The sequence below is a fragment of the Pseudonaja textilis genome, chromosome 18 (assembly GCF_049901715.1).
Source record: "Pseudonaja textilis isolate UNSWEBS1 chromosome 18, rPseTex1.2, whole genome shotgun sequence".
NCBI lineage: Eukaryota > Metazoa > Chordata > Lepidosauria > Squamata > Elapidae > Pseudonaja > Pseudonaja textilis.
The window spans coordinates 6,438,773-6,456,805 of NC_142007.1; the positions used below are offsets into that span (position 1 = coordinate 6,438,773).

The 18,033-nt window shown below is 58.3% G+C and overlaps 1 protein-coding gene across 1 annotated transcript in view; it reads right to left on the bottom strand.

Annotated features, from left to right (window-relative positions):
* The window catches only part of EIF4G3 (eukaryotic translation initiation factor 4 gamma 3), a 45,912-nt gene that overhangs the window by 6,680 nt on the left and 21,199 nt on the right, over positions 1 to 18,033 (bottom strand). Inside the window, 22 exon segments of the mRNA XM_087914794.1 lie at positions 199 to 433; positions 614 to 728; positions 892 to 985; positions 1,341 to 1,435; positions 1,692 to 1,824; positions 2,358 to 2,462; positions 2,595 to 2,831; positions 3,847 to 3,993; positions 4,957 to 5,154; positions 6,092 to 6,262; positions 7,982 to 8,092; positions 8,517 to 8,636; positions 8,815 to 8,948; positions 9,605 to 9,836; positions 10,206 to 10,300; positions 10,548 to 11,321; positions 11,324 to 11,410; positions 12,775 to 12,886; positions 15,388 to 15,510; positions 16,516 to 16,619; positions 16,967 to 17,081; positions 17,492 to 17,671. Coding sequence (XP_087770920.1) covers positions 199 to 433; positions 614 to 728; positions 892 to 985; positions 1,341 to 1,435; positions 1,692 to 1,824; positions 2,358 to 2,462; positions 2,595 to 2,831; positions 3,847 to 3,993; positions 4,957 to 5,154; positions 6,092 to 6,262; positions 7,982 to 8,092; positions 8,517 to 8,636; positions 8,815 to 8,948; positions 9,605 to 9,836; positions 10,206 to 10,300; positions 10,548 to 11,321; positions 11,324 to 11,410; positions 12,775 to 12,886; positions 15,388 to 15,510; positions 16,516 to 16,619; positions 16,967 to 17,081; positions 17,492 to 17,671 — 3,717 coding nt within the window.

Genomic DNA, 18,033 nt, shown 5'->3' on the forward strand with positions numbered 1-18,033 from the left:
CAACAACAGCGACTGTTCTTTTCAAGGCGGCCGCTTGCTTTTCTCCTTAAACCGAAGGAAGGTGCCTTAATTCGGAAGAACCCCCGCAAAACATCAGGCCCTTGCTCAGCGAACTCTCCCCCCCCTCCGCCTCCCAACCCAGGACAGGCAACCCCCAGGCACAGCCTGGCCCCCCTTGCAGGCAGAATGACGGGAAACCTCACCTGCCTCCCGGGCTTTGCTCTTCTCCACCTCCGTACTGTTCCGGTCGCTTTCCAGGCCGCCCGTCAGCTGCTTCACAGTTTCCAGCATCTCCCTCCGCTGCTCCTCCTGGGCCTGGTTGTCCAAGAGCTGCTCTTTGCCGCTGCTACTCAGCCTCAGGAAGGCGTTGGGACGGGAAGCCGCGGAGGGCGGCAGCTTGTTGTCGTTCTTCTCCCGGCCGGTGCTCCCCCGGCTGGAAGCGAGCGAGGCAGAGGAGTGAGCGAACGCGGGACTCGAGAGAGGAGGCGTGGCCCTTCCATCTCCGAGGTCGGCGCCCGGGCTTGACCAAAAAGAGAGGAACCCCCCAACACCCCAGCAGCTTCTCGGCTCCACCATCATCCTGCCTGCCGCGTCCACAAGCGGGGGGATTTACCTGGTCAAGGCGGCCCTGCGAGGATCCAGCTCCAGGGTGGTGCCAGAGATGGTCGAGGCGGGGGCTTGCAGGGCAGAGAAGCGGTTCAGGCTAGTGGCACTTGGTCGTAAACAATCTGCGCAGGAGGCGGAGAGAAGAGGGCCTGCCCTCAGGAACCAAGACCAAAGGCCCCTCGACCCAGCCCTGTGGTAGATTCCGGCTTCCTAGTGCCCGGGATCTGCTGCCCAGAGGGACACGACCAGCTACGTGCGCACGCCACAGGGCGCCGCTGCCCTTACCGATCTCGCTGGCCTTGGCTCCGCCGCTGCTGCCCTTTCCCCAGCTGCCCAGCTGGGCTTTAGGCACAAGCTGGATCTTCTCGTCTATACTGGGCTATATAAAAGGGGGCGCAGATTAGCACGCGCCCAGAGGACAGGCCGGTCTGCCAGGCAGCCCAGCCCAGCGTTGCATGCCAACCATTTCCCTTTTCTCGACCCAGAAGGAGGGCAGGTGAGAGAGGAAGAGGCAAGGGCTCTCGCAGGACCTTCCTTGGACTAGAAGGACGGTTTAAGATGGGACTGCGTCGCATTCGAACTCAGCTCTCCTCCCCACCCCACCCCCATCCCAAAGGTGTCCTTGCCACAATGCGGCAATGATTTGCCGGTGCCCCCACGCCTAGGTCAGCTTTCTGACAACCCCCCCGATTCCGCTACAAGTCCCAGAAAGGCTCCCCGGCCCGCATGCCTACCTTGGTGATTTTAAGGAACTTGGTGGGGTCCAACACACGGCTATTTTTTGCCCCCTGCACGGTGTTCCAGCCTCCTTCTTCCACCCTCTGGACACCTGCACGAGTCGAAAAGAGTCCTGTGTCAAAGTTCACCCTGTCTGTTGGGTGGGGGGCGGGGTCAGGCAGCTTTAGCTCGGCTCTGAAGTCTGCTCTCTGCCCGGGTGGGGGGGCTTCTGGGGGGCTCTGAAGCAGATCCAGGGGCTGCTTTTGTGCTGGCCCCGCTGGGGAAGCGCCCTTCTGGGTGGGCCCTAGGCGGGGGCTTCAGGACAGGCAGGGGGCGGGGGCTCCCCTCCCCAAACCGGATCTCCTTACCGGGCCGCCTCTTCTCTTTGGTCATCAGCTGTTGGACTTTCCGCTGCTCTTCCTGCTCCTCTATTTTAGCTTCTTTGTGGATCTGCTCGATGGTCTTTGGGCCTTGATCTGCCCTCCGCGACACCCAGTTGCACTAGAGGAAGAGGAGGAGGGGGAGGAAGGCAAGAAGCGGCGGCAAACTGAGAGGCGGCTCTTCTCTCTCCGGCAAAGGCACGGGAGGCGGGAGCACACCCTGGAGAGGTCAACCCTGGGGACAGCCAGACCATGGGTGGTCTTCGGCCGGTTCTGACCGGTTCTGGAGAACCGGTTAGCGGAAATTTTGAGTCGTTCAGAGAACCGGCCAATCCCACCTCTGACTGGCCCCCCGCCAACCCCATATCTCTTCCCTGCCTCCCGTCGAGTCCCAGCCGATCGGCTGGGTCTCCTTGGGTTGCCCTGCCCAGGAGAACGGAGCTGGAAAGCAGGTTAGTGGGGTGGGGAGGGGGATTTTGCAGTATATCCTTCCCCTCCCACGCCCACAGAACCGGTAGTAAAAAAAAAAAAAAAACCTGAATCCCACCACTGAGCCGCACCGCCCCCCCATGTCCCCGAAGGAGGAGGAGGAGGAAGGGCCGAGGGGGAAGAATCCAGAGCCATCTGCGACCTCTTACCTCAGCAGACACATACCTGCCGAAGGTCAATGACATCCTGCAGCATGAACCGAATTCGGGAGGAGGTTTTCCTTTCCTTCACAATTTTCTCCATCTGATTGAAGTACTGGTCCATTCGAGGCTGGGGAGGACGGACGGGGGTCATCACCGCGTCTGATGCCAGCCTCCTCTCCTCTCCTCCCCGCCCCCACGTTCCCGGGGGTTCGGACCTCCGGCCAACCCCGAGGCTTGCCTCCCCCAGCCGCCCCTCTACCTTGGCCTTCTCGAAGTCCAGGTCTTTGCCGATAGTGGTCAGCAGGCGACACAGGCACTCCAGGGACTCCTCGTCGTGGTTCTTCAGCAGCTTCACCACGCAGTCGTGCATGATGGCTTCCGTCAACATCTTCAGCTTGAAAAGCTCTCCGATGAACTTGATGTTGCCGATGGACCGCCTTCGGGCCTTGTCCTTCGCCTCCTCCAGTTCGTCGTGAAGCCGAGTCCTCTCCTCTGGCTGGGAGGGGATGGGGGGGAGAGGCACAAGGAAAGAGGCCTGAGGAAAGCAACCACCAAAAGCCTTTCTTCTCCCTTCCATTCTCTCCTCCGTTCCCAACTCTTTGGAACTATCGCCATCTGGCAGACGGTTCAGGAGAATAAAAACAAGGACAAATAAGGCTGAAAAACAGCTTCTATCCCAGGGAAGGAGCTCCTCTGAATTCTGCTGCAATATTAATGCAATATCGGGGGTTCAATGCAATTGCATAGAACAGGAGTCACCAAACTCCTAATTTTAAATCCTGTGGACCACTAATTTGAATTTTGATTGTCAGCGGCTTGCTGACGTTGGTGAGAAAGTCGGTCCCATATTCCAGAGCTGCAGGAGTCACAGGACTGGCCCTTTGGTCACCCCGGAGCAGCTCCTCCAGTCCATGGCAGGCCGGTGCACCCAAGTGGAGGAGCAGCTGCTCCGGGATGACCAAAGGGCCAGTCCTGTGACTACTTAGCTCTGGAATATGGGACCGACTTTCCCACCCGACGTCAGCAAACCACCCTGGGGCGGATTTCCCTCCCCCGCCATTGGTCTTAACTTCCAGTTCCAGCTCGTGTGGCTCTACTCGAGGTAAGGTTTGCGCTCGGCCAAAGCGTGGGGGCCAGCGGGTGGTCAGGCCATGTGGGCAGCACAGTCTTGTGTTCCGGCGCAGCCTGGATTAATTGCTTTGGGGGGGGGGACATTTCTCTGCAGATCATCACAATTTTCTCACAGACCCCCAGTGGCCCCTTGCCCACCGGTTGCCGAGCACTGGTACAGAATGCAAAGGATGTGTGTTTGTGTTTTACTTTTTTTATAGTTATAACGCACACCGAAGAGGGCATTTAATTGCGTGGTACGAGGTGCGACGGCAATAAACTAAACTAAGCTAAGCTTCCCTTTCCCAGGAGGGTGCCCATCCCTTCCAGGCAAGGGCCACTGAAGCCACCGCCAGCTCCTCCGCAGGCGGGAGGGACGGGAGGTCGTGGCTCCCACTCACGGTGGTGGCAGCCTCCAGCTCTTTCTGCTTCTTCTCGAAGACGTCGTCGTCGGCCTTGTCCTTTTCGAATTCTTTCTGGCAGCGGTTCAGCAACAACTTGCGGAAGTTGACGGTGCTGCCGGGCTTGTCCGCCATGGGCACCTTCAGCTGCGGGAGGGAAAAGAGGCAGATCGGGGGTGTTAAAACGAAGTGAGGCCTTCCTGGAGCTGGGCATCGGCACTCGCCACGGAAGGACCTGCCTCAGCTAACTCCCCCAAGGAAGTAGATCTCTTCAAACTCATTTCAAAAGGAACTTTTACTGACAGAGAGACGTTTGCAGAGAAGGCAGGTGCCGGGAGGCGGAAATTCAGGCCCGAAAGCTTTCGTTAGGCTAACTTTCCCCTTTCAGTGCCCCCCACCCTGATAACCCCGTGTCCATCCACAGCCAATAATAAGCCACAAAGGTGTTTTGGAAATCTCCGAGGCTGGATGGTGAGAACAAGGTTATCCTTGGGCCACTGTGGCCTTGGAGATACCCAGACCGGCGGCCTGGATCAGTGGGGGGGCCGGGGGAGTTGCTGCAGATGGTGTGAATTCCTCCCTTGGTCAACTCATCAAATATTTCTCTGGTCTTTTTAGAGTTGCCAACAGAAAGGGGAGGAGGGGCGGGGGAAGCCGTGCGGCAGCTTGCAAACTGAAACTGCATTTCATGAATGTTTTTCAAAGATTCTAACTAGGTGGCCGAAGTTTTCGGCCGTGCAAAATTCTAACTGGACAGCACGATTGAGGACTCTGGGCTACGGAGGTGTCTCATCGGAGAATATGAATTAGGATACACCCGGGGGGGTTGTGGGGGGAAAACCAGGGTCAAGGGTGACAATGAATGATGTGTCTCAGAGTCGGCTGCACCCAGGCAGTGCCGGCATGTTTACTGCCAATAAATCTTTTAAGCTCTGAAAATCCGGCTAATGCTTTAAATGGGGGGGTAACTACCAGAGCCCCGATACCCCCATTTTAAGCTTCCAAGCAGCTACAGCTACAGCAAAAGCAAGCAAACTATGTGGACCACCGTGCCTCCCCGCTTCCCTTTGGACTGGCAGCCTTCTGACAGGGACCCCCTCCCGGCCTTACCATGACCAGGCCCCTGCACATGTTGGCGTAGGCTACGGAGAAGCTGGGCTCGTCGATGGCTTTCTCGAAGACCAGATCGATGACCCCCTTCAGCCTCTCCTCCGTGTCCACCGTCAGGTCGGTCACCTGCTTCATGAGCTGGTTGAACATCTGCGGGGTCAGCTTGTTCAGGATGCTGCGGACTTTGCGGAAGAGCTCCTGGAGGGGTGGAGGAGAGGGAGAGGCCTCCACAAGAGCTCCTAAAGGCCAGCCAGGAAAGGATTCCCCCGGAGACGCCCCCCACCCATTTCCACCCCTCTATATCCTGCTGATGGGCTGGGCGGGTGGGGGAAGGAAAAGCAGCGGTGGAGGGGGGAGGGGCAAAGCGATAACCAGGTCTAAAGCTACGGGAGTGTTGTGGCCTGTAAGCCACCGGCCCCTACAGCAGCCGAATCAGAGGAGGAAGAGGAGGCAAGGGAGTCAGTGTTAGCACCAGAGAACTCCGAGGGGGAGAGGGAATGGAGCTGGGGGAGAGAGAGAGAGAGAGAGAGAGAGACAGACAGACAGACAGAGAGAGAGACACAGAGACAGAGAGAGACACAGAGACAGAGACAGAGGCGGACCCTGGGCCCTCCGTCAGCCCTCAGATGGAGGGTCCACAGCCCCCAGGTCTGGAGGTGGCTGATGAGGAAGAGGAGGAACAGCCGGGTCCAGTGCCTGACTGCGGATGCACAGAAGGCAGAGGAGAGGAGAGCAGTGGAAATCTATGGGCCGGTCCTTGGGGCGGAAGAGCCACCGCTGCTAGCGAAGCCCCACCCTGACTCTTGGGATAAAAGGCAGGGGGGCGGAGATGAATAGGTGTGGCAGACAACTACTCCTCTTCATGCCGGACAGACTTGTTAGCCTGCGGTGAGAGCGAAACCTTTTGCCGGGGCTGCCTGCGCTCCTAATTAAAGGAGTCGTTGAGTTCAGCGGGTTTGTCCTGTTTGGGGAGGTGGGTGAGAACAGGGGGCCACCTCAGCAACGGGACCCCGTCCCCTCCCTCCCCTTGCAAGCAAACCGGCCTGTCGAAAGAGGCTGTGGTTAGCCTGGCGCTAGATTTCTCTTCAATGGGTGCCAAGTGCAGGACAACCCTCCTCCTCATCCCTCCCCCCACCTGGGTTTTGATGCTCTCGGGGTCCTCCACGTGGGTCTCTCTCTTCAGGCTTGGCTTCCAGGCGTTCTCCGCTTTCTTCAGGTGGACGTCCTCCTTGACGCAAACCGTGATGATCTTCCTGGGTTCCCTCCTCTGGCTCGGCTGAGATCTCCTCTGCCCGACATTCAGCATCTGAGACCAAAATGAACCATCCGGCTATCACATCTGGCTTTTACACCAAGGGAGGGGGGAACACAACCTGCACTCCAGTCACACACAAATGGCCTTCGGGGGTTGCCCTCTGGATGAGTTAAAACTTCTTTTTTATGTTCTTAACTGTGAACTGTAAAACTGTCACCGGTCCCCAAAGATGGACGGAAAGTTATCGGAAACGAAGATGAAACCGCATCGCCAGCAGCTTCCTGATCAAACCAGCACCCAGAAGGAGCCCAAGACTGGCCCACAGAAATTCCACAGCTGGGGAATTTAAGGCATAATCTTCACAACGCCCGTCTAACTGGCCCCATTGTCCCCTGACTGACTCTATTTGCTGTTTGCGATACACATTTCTTTCTGAAAAGACCCAAACGCGTTTGAAGATCCAGAGAGAGAGAAAGCGACACTTTGCAATTCTAGCAACCTAGAACCTGCTTTTGCTTTTATTATGCTGTATACTTTGGGGTGGGGGGTGGGGAGGAAGGTGTCATTTGCATTTTAAATACATCACAGCTAAAACGCGGCAATCATCATCGCGGGGATAGGCAGCCATGGGGAAAAAAAGAGCAACGCGCATTTCAAGCCCAGCCACAAAACTGAGCTCCCAAGGACCCTTCTTCAGTCATGGGTAGCAGGGGATTAAATCTTCCCTCGGTTTTTGTCCGCCCGCTGTTGCTCCAAAATGCACGTGACCAGCACTGCAGCAGCCGAACGGAGCCACCCGTACAGCCTGCTCCAATGCAAAGGCCTCCAAATAACCAGATTGATCTGGAAGGACCCCAAGGAATTTCCCCAGGACGCTGCCGAGGATATCGTCCGTTCATGCTGACCAGGCTGGGGAGGCCAAAGAACGGACTGGGAGCCGTCTTGTTCCCACGGGCACGGCTACACGCTTTGTTATCCCTCCTTGCTAACGTGTAATCTTCCCTTTGCAGACACCCAGGGTATTTTTTTTTGTGGGAGTGGGGAGGGGAAGGGAGAGGAGGGGAGGCCTGCAAAATTGGCCCACTGGAAGGGAGGGCTCCGTCACGGCTCGTCTCTCCTCCCGCCACTGGCTGATTTGGGAAAGGGCCTCTCCGGAGGAACCGGTGAAGCTTCCTTTAATTATTATCATCTCTGCTGGTTTCCGTTTCTTCTTTCTTTGGGTGGCTCTCTCCATCAGGGAAACCTCAGCAAATGGGACGTGCGGTGATGCCCCTTGCCGCTGGCTATGGCCGAGAATCAGATCGTGGGGCCAACCTGCCCACAAACTTCCTCCTGTCCCAGCGGCAAAAGGCCGCCGCTGCTCCAAGGCAGTGCCGATGGCCCAGGCTGCTGGCTGCTGCCTAAGGATGGAGCGGGTCTTCTCTAAGAGCAAAGCGTCTTGCCCGCCCCCCCAAGAATCTCAGGCCAGGGCAGAGGAGCAGAGCAGCAGGCAGGGGCTGCAACCAGACAGCTAGAGAGGCCCTTGGGCTCAAGAGGACTCACCTGGTCTCCCCCCCTTGCCCAGGACTGTGGGGGGGAATCCAGCTGAGGCCCAAAGCCCAGCATGCCCTCTTTCGGGGGACGTCCCACTCCCAGCCCTGATGCAGCGCAAGGCCGTTGCCACGTCAAGACGCTCCCTGCGTGGAGTCGGGGCTCCTCTGGCAGGGTCAGGAGGGGAGGGCAAGGCAGGCCAAAGGCTCCGGGGGATGGGGCAGCAGCGAGAAGCCTTACCCCTATTTGCAGGTTCCTCAGCTGCGGGTGAGACGAGACCAACAAGGGGCAAGCTGGGGTGCCACATCGAGTGCCAGAGGGGAGTCCAGGCGGAGGCTGCACTTTGCAGGCCTGAAGGAACGAAGGAAGGAAGGAGGGGAAGGGCTCAGCCCGGGGCAGCCGCATCAGGGAAAGAGGGGTTGTTTTTTTTGGAGGGGAGGGGAGATTCTATGGCCCCTGTGTGGGCACTGCCCTTCCTCCACTCGCTTTCCAGGATGCCTTTGGCCCAAGCAGAGGCAGCTGGCGGTCTTGGGGAAGCACCCGGGGTGGGGAATGGGCCCTGAGCTCCAGAGGGAAGAGCGGGGCAGAGCGCTGGGGGAGCCACGCCAAGGGAGGCAACGAAAGCGGGAGGGGACAAAAAAGGACCAAAGCGCAGAGCCGAACGCCCAAAGCCCGCGTGTTCCGCAAATGCACCGGCTGACCATGCGCAGAGCAGGGCGACGGAAGGACACCCGAGGCTAAAGGCGGCGGGGGGGGGGGGGGGGGGCTCACTTACAGCGCTGCCCCGTCCTCCGGGAACTTGTCTTCCAAAATCGGCAAAGGCTGGGGTGAAGTCTGGGCCCCGGGCCAAGATCCGAGAGTCCAACGTCCGAAGAGGCAGTTTGGGCTGGTTGATCTGCGGGGCCAGAATGAAGGCAAGGGTGACGGGCGGGGCAGGAGGCGGGCAGTGCCCCCGCCACCCCCTTCCCTTCTCGGGAGGCTCAGAGGCTCCTGGGTCTTCGGTCCAGCCCTCCTGGTTTCCCCCCGGGGTGGGGGTGGAGTGGGGGTGCCCAGCTGACTCACAGGCTCCTGACCTTATCGAGGACGACGTCGCTGATCGGCGGCAGCCCCTCCGGCTTCTGGATGCAGGCGGGCATGAACTGGAAGTCCAGCAGGAAGTCCCGATCGTACTGCTTCTTCCCTCCGGTGTCCACGGGCTTCCGCTGTTCTGTAGTGGCGGAAACGTTGCTCTCACACCTCTCTCTGGAGCTGGGTGGGTGGGGTGAGCTGCAAGGTCTGGGCCGAAGTGGGCAATGAGACCGCCCAGGCTGCCCTGAGGTCCCCCTTCCAAAGAGGCTAGGAGAGCACCAGAGGGCTGGCTGACACCAGCTATCTTTTGGCAATCCCGGATGACGGTTACGGTCACCGTGATACAACGGGGAAGCGGCCCGTCACAAACGCACCGTTCAGTCCCCAAAGGAGGGGATGGGGCAAAGAGGCTGTTTCGGAATCCCCTGGGTCTCTCATACACACACACACACACACACACAGGGCAGCCCACCCAAAGTCTGAATTTGTTCAGAAATGAGCTGGAATGCAAGGCATAGCAGCCAGAGCACCTGGAGGGGGCCAGGTGCCTCTAAAAGAGGAAGGCAGCCCTCCTCTTCTTCACCTTCTGAAACCATGGCAGGCCTGGTCCCGCAAAGTCAACCATCCGGCCTATCAGGCACAGCCCAGATCCGGGTCCTGCGGGACACGCAGGCCGTCAACTGCTCTCCTGGCTCCCACCCGCCCGCCCGCCCGAGGGGCTGTCTTCCCTGGAGCCGCCCGGGGAGAGTCCCACCCCCCCTGAACTTGGGGGACCAGGCCGAGGACGGAGCCTACCTGGCTTGATCGGGCAGGCGGGGGCTTCGCTCGCACTCTCCACGCAGCCTCCTCCTTCACTCTCGGGAGCCCCCTCGGCCCCGTTGCGGAGGGGCTCTCCTTCCCGCTCGCCGTTTTCTTCGGTCGCGTTGGCTACTTTCAGGTCGGGCGGAGAGGAGGCCCTGTCCAGACTCTCGGCCTCTTGCTCAGCTTCAGGGACCTGCTCCTCTCCGAGGGCCTCTTCTGCCTGGGGCTGAGAGCAGAGCAGAGCAGAGGCCAAGTTAACACCCCCCCCCACCCCTCTCTGGCCCAGCAAGCAGCGGGGCAGCCTCTCCCCGCAAAGGAGGACGCCGAAAACTCACTCCCCGTCGCATACAACTGGCAGGTGCCGGGAGGCTCCCTCCTCAGGTCCCACCTTCCAGGGGGAGAAGCCCCTCCCCACATGCACACTGTCTGACCTGACCTCTTCCTCCCTCGTCTCTCCCCCTCCCCAAAATCCACCATCCCTTGGTGAGAGGAAGCCCCCAGAGCGGCCTCATTCAGCATGGTGTCCTTGGGAGACGAGCGCCCACCCCGCTTTGGAAATCCTGCTCCACCGGGCGCCGAGCGGCTCCCCACTCACCTCAGGCTCCGCCGCCTCCAGCCCTTCCTCCTCGGCTGCCTGGCTCGGTTCTTTTGGTTTCTTCCACATCTTTGGTGCAGCTGTAGCTGTTGGGGCTGCAAAGCAGATCGGAAAAAGAGAATTCTTTATTGGGCCAAGGGTGGTTGGACACACAAGGAATTTGTCTCGGCGCAAATGCTCTCGGCGTACATAGAAAGAAAAGAGGCGTTCGTTAAAGAGTCGAGAATTAAGAAGCGGGTCTGGAGCTGACTCGAGCTCCGGAGAAAGCCACGCTGGCGCAGCTGAGCCACGCTCCCAGGTGCCGCCCGGGAGGGAAAGGCCGAGACCCGCACGCTGACCCACCTTCTTCCAGGTCTGCCTTGGCACTCGAGCCCTGGAAGTCATCCTCTTCCAAGTCCTCCTCCTCCTCTTCTTCTTCTTCCGTCCGGCCGTCCAACTCCACTTCGTCTTTCGCATTGGGAGGGTCTTCGCTCAGAATCGGTAAGGGGGACCCCTCTCTGTCCAAATCCCCCTGGAGGCCGGGCGGAGCAGCACCACCCGGCGGGAGAGGAGGGGAAGGCAAGCGGGGAGGAGACGGGGGAAGGTGGGGGGCAGGAGCCACGGGCAGGGCAAGGGGAGAATGGGGAGGCCTCGGAGGCAGCGAGGGGGAGCTAGGAGGAACCACAGAAGCTGCCGGCGGGGCGCATTCCACCTCCGGTTCTTCACTCGCCGGTTCCAGGGCCGGAGCCACGGCTTCCTTCGCTCCGCTGAGTTCCGGGACGTCCTCGCTGAGCGTTATCCTTTCGGGAACTCCATTGAGTTCGTTAATTAGATTAGCACTAGGAGTCTGGTGCAGGTCATCGGGGATTATCCTACAGGGCTCCTCCCGGCATCTCTCTGGGTCGGCCTCCTCCGCCAGGGGGCAACTGGGCAATTCCAGGCAGGGCCCAGCCCTGGCGAGCGGAGGAGGAGGAGGAGGAGGAGGAGGAGCCTCCTGTGGCGGGGAAGCCAGTTCGCACCCGTCCTGCGAGCCCGGTGCGAGTGGCGACCTGCTGGGGGGCACGACTGCAAGGGAGGGGGCTCCAGCGGGACCAGGAGGCTCCAAGGAGGTCTCTGGGCAGGGGGGGGTCTCCGCAGGCCCGCTTGTTCTTTCCTCTCTCCACTCGGCTCCGGTCTGAGGGCAGGGGAAGGAGATTTTAATACTGGATCTGTTTTAGGCTTCTCTTCTGGGGAAAAGGAGAAAGGCAGAATTACAAAAGCCCAGCCCCCATATCAGATCGAACGGACGCTGCCCACCCACCCCCAACTCTCTCCCAGGCCCCACTGGCTGCAGCTCTCCTCGGTACCCCAACCCATGATGGGGGGAACCCACAGAAACACCGCCCCCCCCTCGACTTCCCTGGATTCAGTTCAACCTCAGAGTGACGGGACAGGCAGGCAAACTTGCAGGCCACACTGCTGAAGGGACAGGCCACAACCCAAAAGCCAGCCATCTTTCGGCTGCCAGGTGGCGAGGGTGGCCTTCTGGAGAGACACTTGGCCCGGGCAAAAGCAAGCCTCTCTAGGACAAGGAGCTTGCTGCTCTGGGGGCCAAGGCTGTTCCGGAGCTATGGCATCCCTTCAGGTGGGCCGGGGTTGAAGGTCACCCCAGGGACGAGCGGGAAGGACTTGGCTAAGATCTCCTTTCCCTTTAAGACTTCAAAGTCAACCCAACAAGCCAAATCGTTCTGAGCCAGGATATGGCGCCCCCCATGTTTGAAAGACAAACTGGAAGAGAAGCGCTAAGCAAGGGGAGGTCGATCCAACGGTGGGGAGGGGTGAGAGGAAGGGTGGGGACAAGGGTGGTCAAACGACGTGATGAGGCAACGGTCCTGGTTTTGGGCTGGGGGGGTGGGGCTGTAAGCAGCACGAAGCAGCGTCTGTGTGGTTTGATTTGCTTCCCGCCATTGTAAAATATATAATAAATAAATAAATACCCTTCCTCTCTCAGGAGAAGAGGAGGCCTGCGCGGTGAGTACAGACGGAAACCAACATAAAATTCAAACCACGAGTCCAAGAGGACCGAGTCCTAGATGGCTCTACGCAAAAACCCCCAACCCTCTCCATGCTCCCCCCGCCCCCAGATGGCCAAGGCAGGGCTGGGACCCTTCCCCTCATCCAAGGAAGGACTGGCAGCTCCCCTTTTCCTCACCAGAGGGCGCCAGGCTGCCAGTCCCTGAGTGCAGAACAGGCCTGGGAGCAGCTTAGCAGGACTGGGCCCGGAGGTGGGGGGGGAGTGGGGAGGGGGAGAGGGGGTGGCATGGCGGGTGGAGGTGTTTTCAGCTTCTCTTACAAGTTTGGGTCCCGAAAAGAGGCCATCTTTGGGGATGGGGCAGCGGCCTGTCCCACCCATTGGATTTCGGCTTCCCTGCGTCCTTTTGAGTCTTTGCAAACGGGGCTCGAGTCAGCCTGTCCTCTAGTAAGCAGAATTTTGGGGGGGGGAGGAGGGGGCTCAGCCTTTCCTCTGCCCCCCGAAAGGGGGTGCGGAGTGGAGAGCGGGCCGAGACCCGCCAATCTCTCTCCGACCAGGACGAGCCGTCCGTCCACCCACCTTGCTTGTGGCCGCCCGTCGTTGCGGTGGGGCTGCCGGCAGGGAGGGGAGAGGTCTCCACAGTCCCGCAAGCCACCGGGCTGTGCTCGGGGACCTGGCTGGGCAGCTGCTGCTGAGATTTGAGGTACAAAAAAGGATGGTAATGAGCGTGCGAACATAAAAACTGGCAACGTGGGAACGCAAGCAGGCAGGCAGGCGGGCGGGCGGGAGAAAAAGGGCCGGGTGAGGCAAAAAAGAAGAAGAAGAAACCAAATAAATTTCAAAAAAGGAAGAAAACCAAACCGTAATATACATGGGAAAGAAAAGCACATGGGGAGGGAGGAAAGCAGGAGGAAAAAGGTGGGAAGAGAAAGAACATTACTATCGGCGGCGGCACTGAAGACGCTCTCTGCGCGTCTCGAACCCCCCGCCCTGGGCAATGGGCCTGGGTGTCAACTCGTAAAACATTCCTATGCCCGTTTTGTAGCTGTCAACAGAACGGGGTGGGTGGGAAAACAGTTTGAAAGAGCAGCGCAGCGGTGCGCTCCACTCATCACTTGCAGAGATTGTAACTAGCTGGAGAATATGATTGATGACTCTTGGCTATGGGCGTGTTTCGTTGGAGAATACGAACTGTGACGCGCCCAAAGGGGTGGTTGGTGATGGAAACCGGGGTCAACGGTGACAGTGAATCACGTGTCTCAGAATCGGCTTCAACCAGGTCCTGCCGACAGGTTCCCTCCTGATAAATTCATTATAGGTTTTCGAAGGGTGGCTCAAGGCTCATGATTTAATGGAGGGGCAACTGCCGGAATCCTGACACTGGGATCCTAGGTCAGGGGAAATGGGGACCCAACCCTGCCCTTATCCTTCTAACCTCCCAGAGTTCAACTGATGGGCCAATTCTCTAAAACGGCCTGGTCAGAAAAAACAAGGGTAGAATGATGTAAAAACCCAGGCAAGCTAGATAAGCCTCCATCCCACCACACAGCGCTCCTTCTCTTTGGGTTCAGAGAAGGGCATCCCCAGGGGGCTGACCTCCCCTGAGAAGCCCGTGGAATTTCCCGGACCTTCATCGAAAGATGGGGAAGGGTCTACCAGAGGTCTGGACTGACCCACTGAATGCAGTAGGAAAGGGGGAGAGAGGGAGCTGTCCGCCACGGATGCTGTGGCCACGGACAGCCCCATTGCTGCAAGATCCCTGCAGCTGAACATTGTGGCTGTCCGGGGTTGTTCAGTTGTGGGCTGTGTTGTGGTCCGCTGTCGACCTGCTGAGCTGGCAGCAGAGTCAGACAGTGGGGAGGAACGTGGGCCAGTCTTGGGAGTCTGGGGAGGGCTCAGTTGAGGGATCTGAGTCTGACACAGAGATGGAGCCAGGGCCATCTTGAGTTAGGTGCTGACTCCAAAGCCTCCAGAATCTGGCAGCGGCAAGGCAGAAGAACAAGGGGAGCCTGTTCCCAGTGCGCGCTTGCGCAGAGCTGCCAGAAGGCAAGAACCATTAAGACAAAAGGGGCGACTCAGGAATAAGGCTTGGAGATGACTGGCCCCTCCCATAAGACCTAAAGGAGGAGCAAAGGGACAGGAGCCTTTGCAGGAAGCAACTTTGTTCAATCTGGTCGATTTAAACTCTAAAGCTCTGTGCTGACTTTGTGCTCTGTTTGGCCTCTTACAGCTAATGGGCAATTTAGTTGTGGGCAGCATTGCAAGGGAGATAAAGGTGAGTGCTTATCAGCCTTATCCCGAAGGATTGTGGCAGACTTCTGTTGGACTATTCTCAAACTGTTTGGGACTCATTACGGGCTGTGAATGCACATACAGCTGTTGAAATAAAAACAAAGGTTTTTGGGGAACAGCGTGTGATTGTTACTGTCTCAGGGAGCCTGGGTCAGAACAGGCAGAGACAGGGAGAGACAGGGCGGGGCTGCTGTTCCTTTAGAGACCCCCGAAGCTTTCCAGGTAGGAAGCGTACATAGATCAAATCCATTCCTTTCCAGCCCCGCAATTGCCGCACCCACAAGGGCCCAGAAGACAGCCTTGCAAAGCTCTAAAGGACAAAGAACTGCAGGCAAGTCCTCGACGTACAACAGTCCATTTAGCGACCGCTCGGAGTCACGTCGTCGCTGGGAAAATGCCTGGTGACTGTTTCTCACACGTACGACTGTGGCAGCACCCCCGTGGTCACACAATGAAAATTCAGGGGTTTGGCAACCGCCTCAAGATTTGTGACAGTCGTAGCATCCCAAGGGGTGGGGGGTGGGAGCTAAGGAAAGGGTGTGTGTCACATGATCCCTTGGGCGGCCTTTGGACAAGCAAAGTCCAATGGGGGAGGGAGCCGGACTCGCTTAACGACCGTGTTGCTAGCTAAACGGCTGCAGCGATTCACTTAACAACGGTGGCAAGGAAGGTTGCCAGATGGAGCAGAATTCTCTGAACAACGATCTCCGTTGGCAATGGAAAGTTTGGGCTCAACTGTGGTCGTAAGTCGAGGAACTACCTATACTGGAGACCCCAATCTCTCTCTCTTTAGGACAGCAGAGGCACAGCAGGAGCTACTACACAGACCTTCCAAAACCCCATGTTTGCAATGCGGATTGCTCTGGAGAAAGGGGGGGGGGAAGAGGAGGGGCGGTTTACCTGGGGCGGCGTAGGGGTCGAGGTGGGCCGGACAGCAGGAGGCGTGGGGTTCCTGCTCCCTCCACCGGACATAATTTCTTCCGTTATGTCTCTGCCCCCTTGATTCGGATCCCGGATGCGGATCTGGCCCAAAAAAAAAACAAGGAAGCCACTGAGTCCTTTCTACTCGGGAGGCCAAGCCGAACCCAGTTTGGCACTGTTGAAGATGCCCAGGCAGTAGAGATCACCCTCAGATGCCCTCCACCGAAGAGCTAAACACCCTGCCGTTCCCTGTCCCATCAAAAAATTAGAATAGCCGAGATGGAAGGGACCTTGGAGGTTTTCTAGTCCAACCCCCTGCCTAGGCAGGAAACCCTACACCAGAGGTCTCATTCTCGCGGCCCGCAGGCCAATTGCAGCCCGCAGGACGATATCCTGTGGCTCCCACCGTGATATGAAAGTATAATATTAGTGTATAATATAAACATAAAGTATAATATAAAGTATAATATTATGCAGCCCAGCCTCACCCAGACTCTGCCTCTAGCGGCCCCCAGGTAAATTGTGTTTGAGACCCCTGCCCTACACCATTTCAGACAAATGGTGATCCAATCTCTTCTTAAAAACTTCCAGTGTTGGAGCATTTGCAACTTCTGGAGGCAAGTTGTTCCACTGATTAACTGTTCTGACTGTCCGGAAATTCCTTCTTAGTTCTGGGTGGCTTCTCCTCTTGATGAGTTTCCACCCATTGTCCTGCCTTCAGGTGCTCTGGAGAATAGCTTGACTCCCTCTTCTTTGGGGCAAACCCTGAGATATTGGCTTCCTGTTCTTCTAAACAATAGCCCTTAGACTTATATACCGCTTCACAGGGCTTTTACAGCCCTCTCTAAGTGGTTTGCGGAGTCAGCCTCTTGCCCCCCCCCCAAACAATCTGGGTCCTCGTTTTACCGACCTCGGAAGGACAGAAGGCTGAATCAACCTTGAGCCTGGTGAGGATCGAGCTGCCGAAATGCAGCGAGGGGGCAGTGCCCTGCTTGAGGCCAGCCCTCAGGGACGCTGCCTCCACCGGCCGAGATCGGCCTTCTGGCCGGTGCAACCGCTCCAGCCATGGGAAGCCCCACCACCACCGCACCACTGCCGGACGCTTACCGTCTTCTTCTCCCGCTTGGTGGGTGGGAGCGGCTGTTGTTGAGGGGTAGGCACTATGATGGGCGCTGACGGGTACACCGGCTGACTCGGATAGAAAGGGGCTCCTGGAACGAGAGAAGAAGAAGAAAAAGAAGAAGAAGAAGAAGTAGAAGAAGAAGAAGAAGAAGAAGAAGAAGAAGAAGAAGAAGAAGAAGAAGAAGAAGAAGAAGAAGAAGAAGAAGAAGAAGAGGAGATGAAGACGGAGATGATGATGGAGGAGGAGGAGGAGGACGAGGAAGAAGAAGAAGAAGGAGAAGGAGAAGAACCACCCACATCTGGCTGGGTCTGAATGGAGCCATTTTTCGGGCCAAGCAACCCTTTCCGAGCCGGGAGTCCCCAAGGCTGGACAGATGCGCGAAGGGGAGGGAAAAAGGGACCAGAAACAGCCTATTTCGCTAAGGGAACGTCTTACCATAGGCGTTGGGGAATTCTCCAGGCCCCGGTCCTGGATAAAAGGGGCCAGGCCCTGGGGGCTGAACAGGATACTGCTGCGGGGGGCCCACGTAAGGAGAACCGCTGTGCCGATACTGCGGGAGGAAAGGCATCGGGCATGAGGACGCAACAGGTGAGAAAGGAGAAAATACCCCTCCCTCCTTCCCTCGGGAGGATGCAAAGCAGGAAAGCATTAGAGAAGGCAAAACCTGCCTTCCACTGAACCGCCCACCCCATCCTCCTCCTCCTTCAGAAGCAGCCAGGAAAACACAGCCCCCTCCCTGCCAGGAGCGCTAAGGGCTTGCGATGCCCACCTGGTGAAGCCACCTGCTGTGGGGCTTTTACAACGGTGGCATCCCCAGCGCTGCTTCCAGCCCAAAACTGGCAAAGGCAGGGAGGGGGAGAAAGGATGCCCACAGCACAGATACCTCCCCACTCACACACACACACACACACACACACAGACACACACCGGGCCCAGCAGAAGGGGCTGCAGCCACCTTACCTGTGGAATACAGTACTGGGGCCCCTGAGGCATCGGATAGGGCATCGGGAGGTGGTTGACCATCATGATGTGCTGATTGGCCTGATAGACAGCCGTAGGGGTTTGTGCGCCTGGGCGGAGGGAGGGGCTGCTGTTCTGGATCGTAGCTCGAGGGGGCTGGATTTGAGGCCTCTGGAAAAACTGGGGAAACGGGGGGGGGGGGGGGGGAGGGGGAAGGCAAGCAAGGAACCCGGTGGGTTTACTGGATCACTGGCACCAGAAAGGCTCCCTGGGCTCCCGACGGTAAAGCTAGGCGGCCCTCGCTCGAGAAGGCCCCACGTTCCCTGAAGCGGCGGGAACGAAGCAGAACCCAGACCGAACCCCGGAAGCTGCAAAAACAGGCCCGCAAGATCCCCGCGCAGCCAGCCAGGGGGCAGGAGGCAGTTGGGACCTTCTCCGAGGTTACCCGGAGGCGGTGCCGGTCCTAACCTCGTGAAAAAAAAAGATCTAAAAAGGTGGCCGCCTGCCTTTCACTTGATGCCTCATCCCCGTTCCCCCAGGCC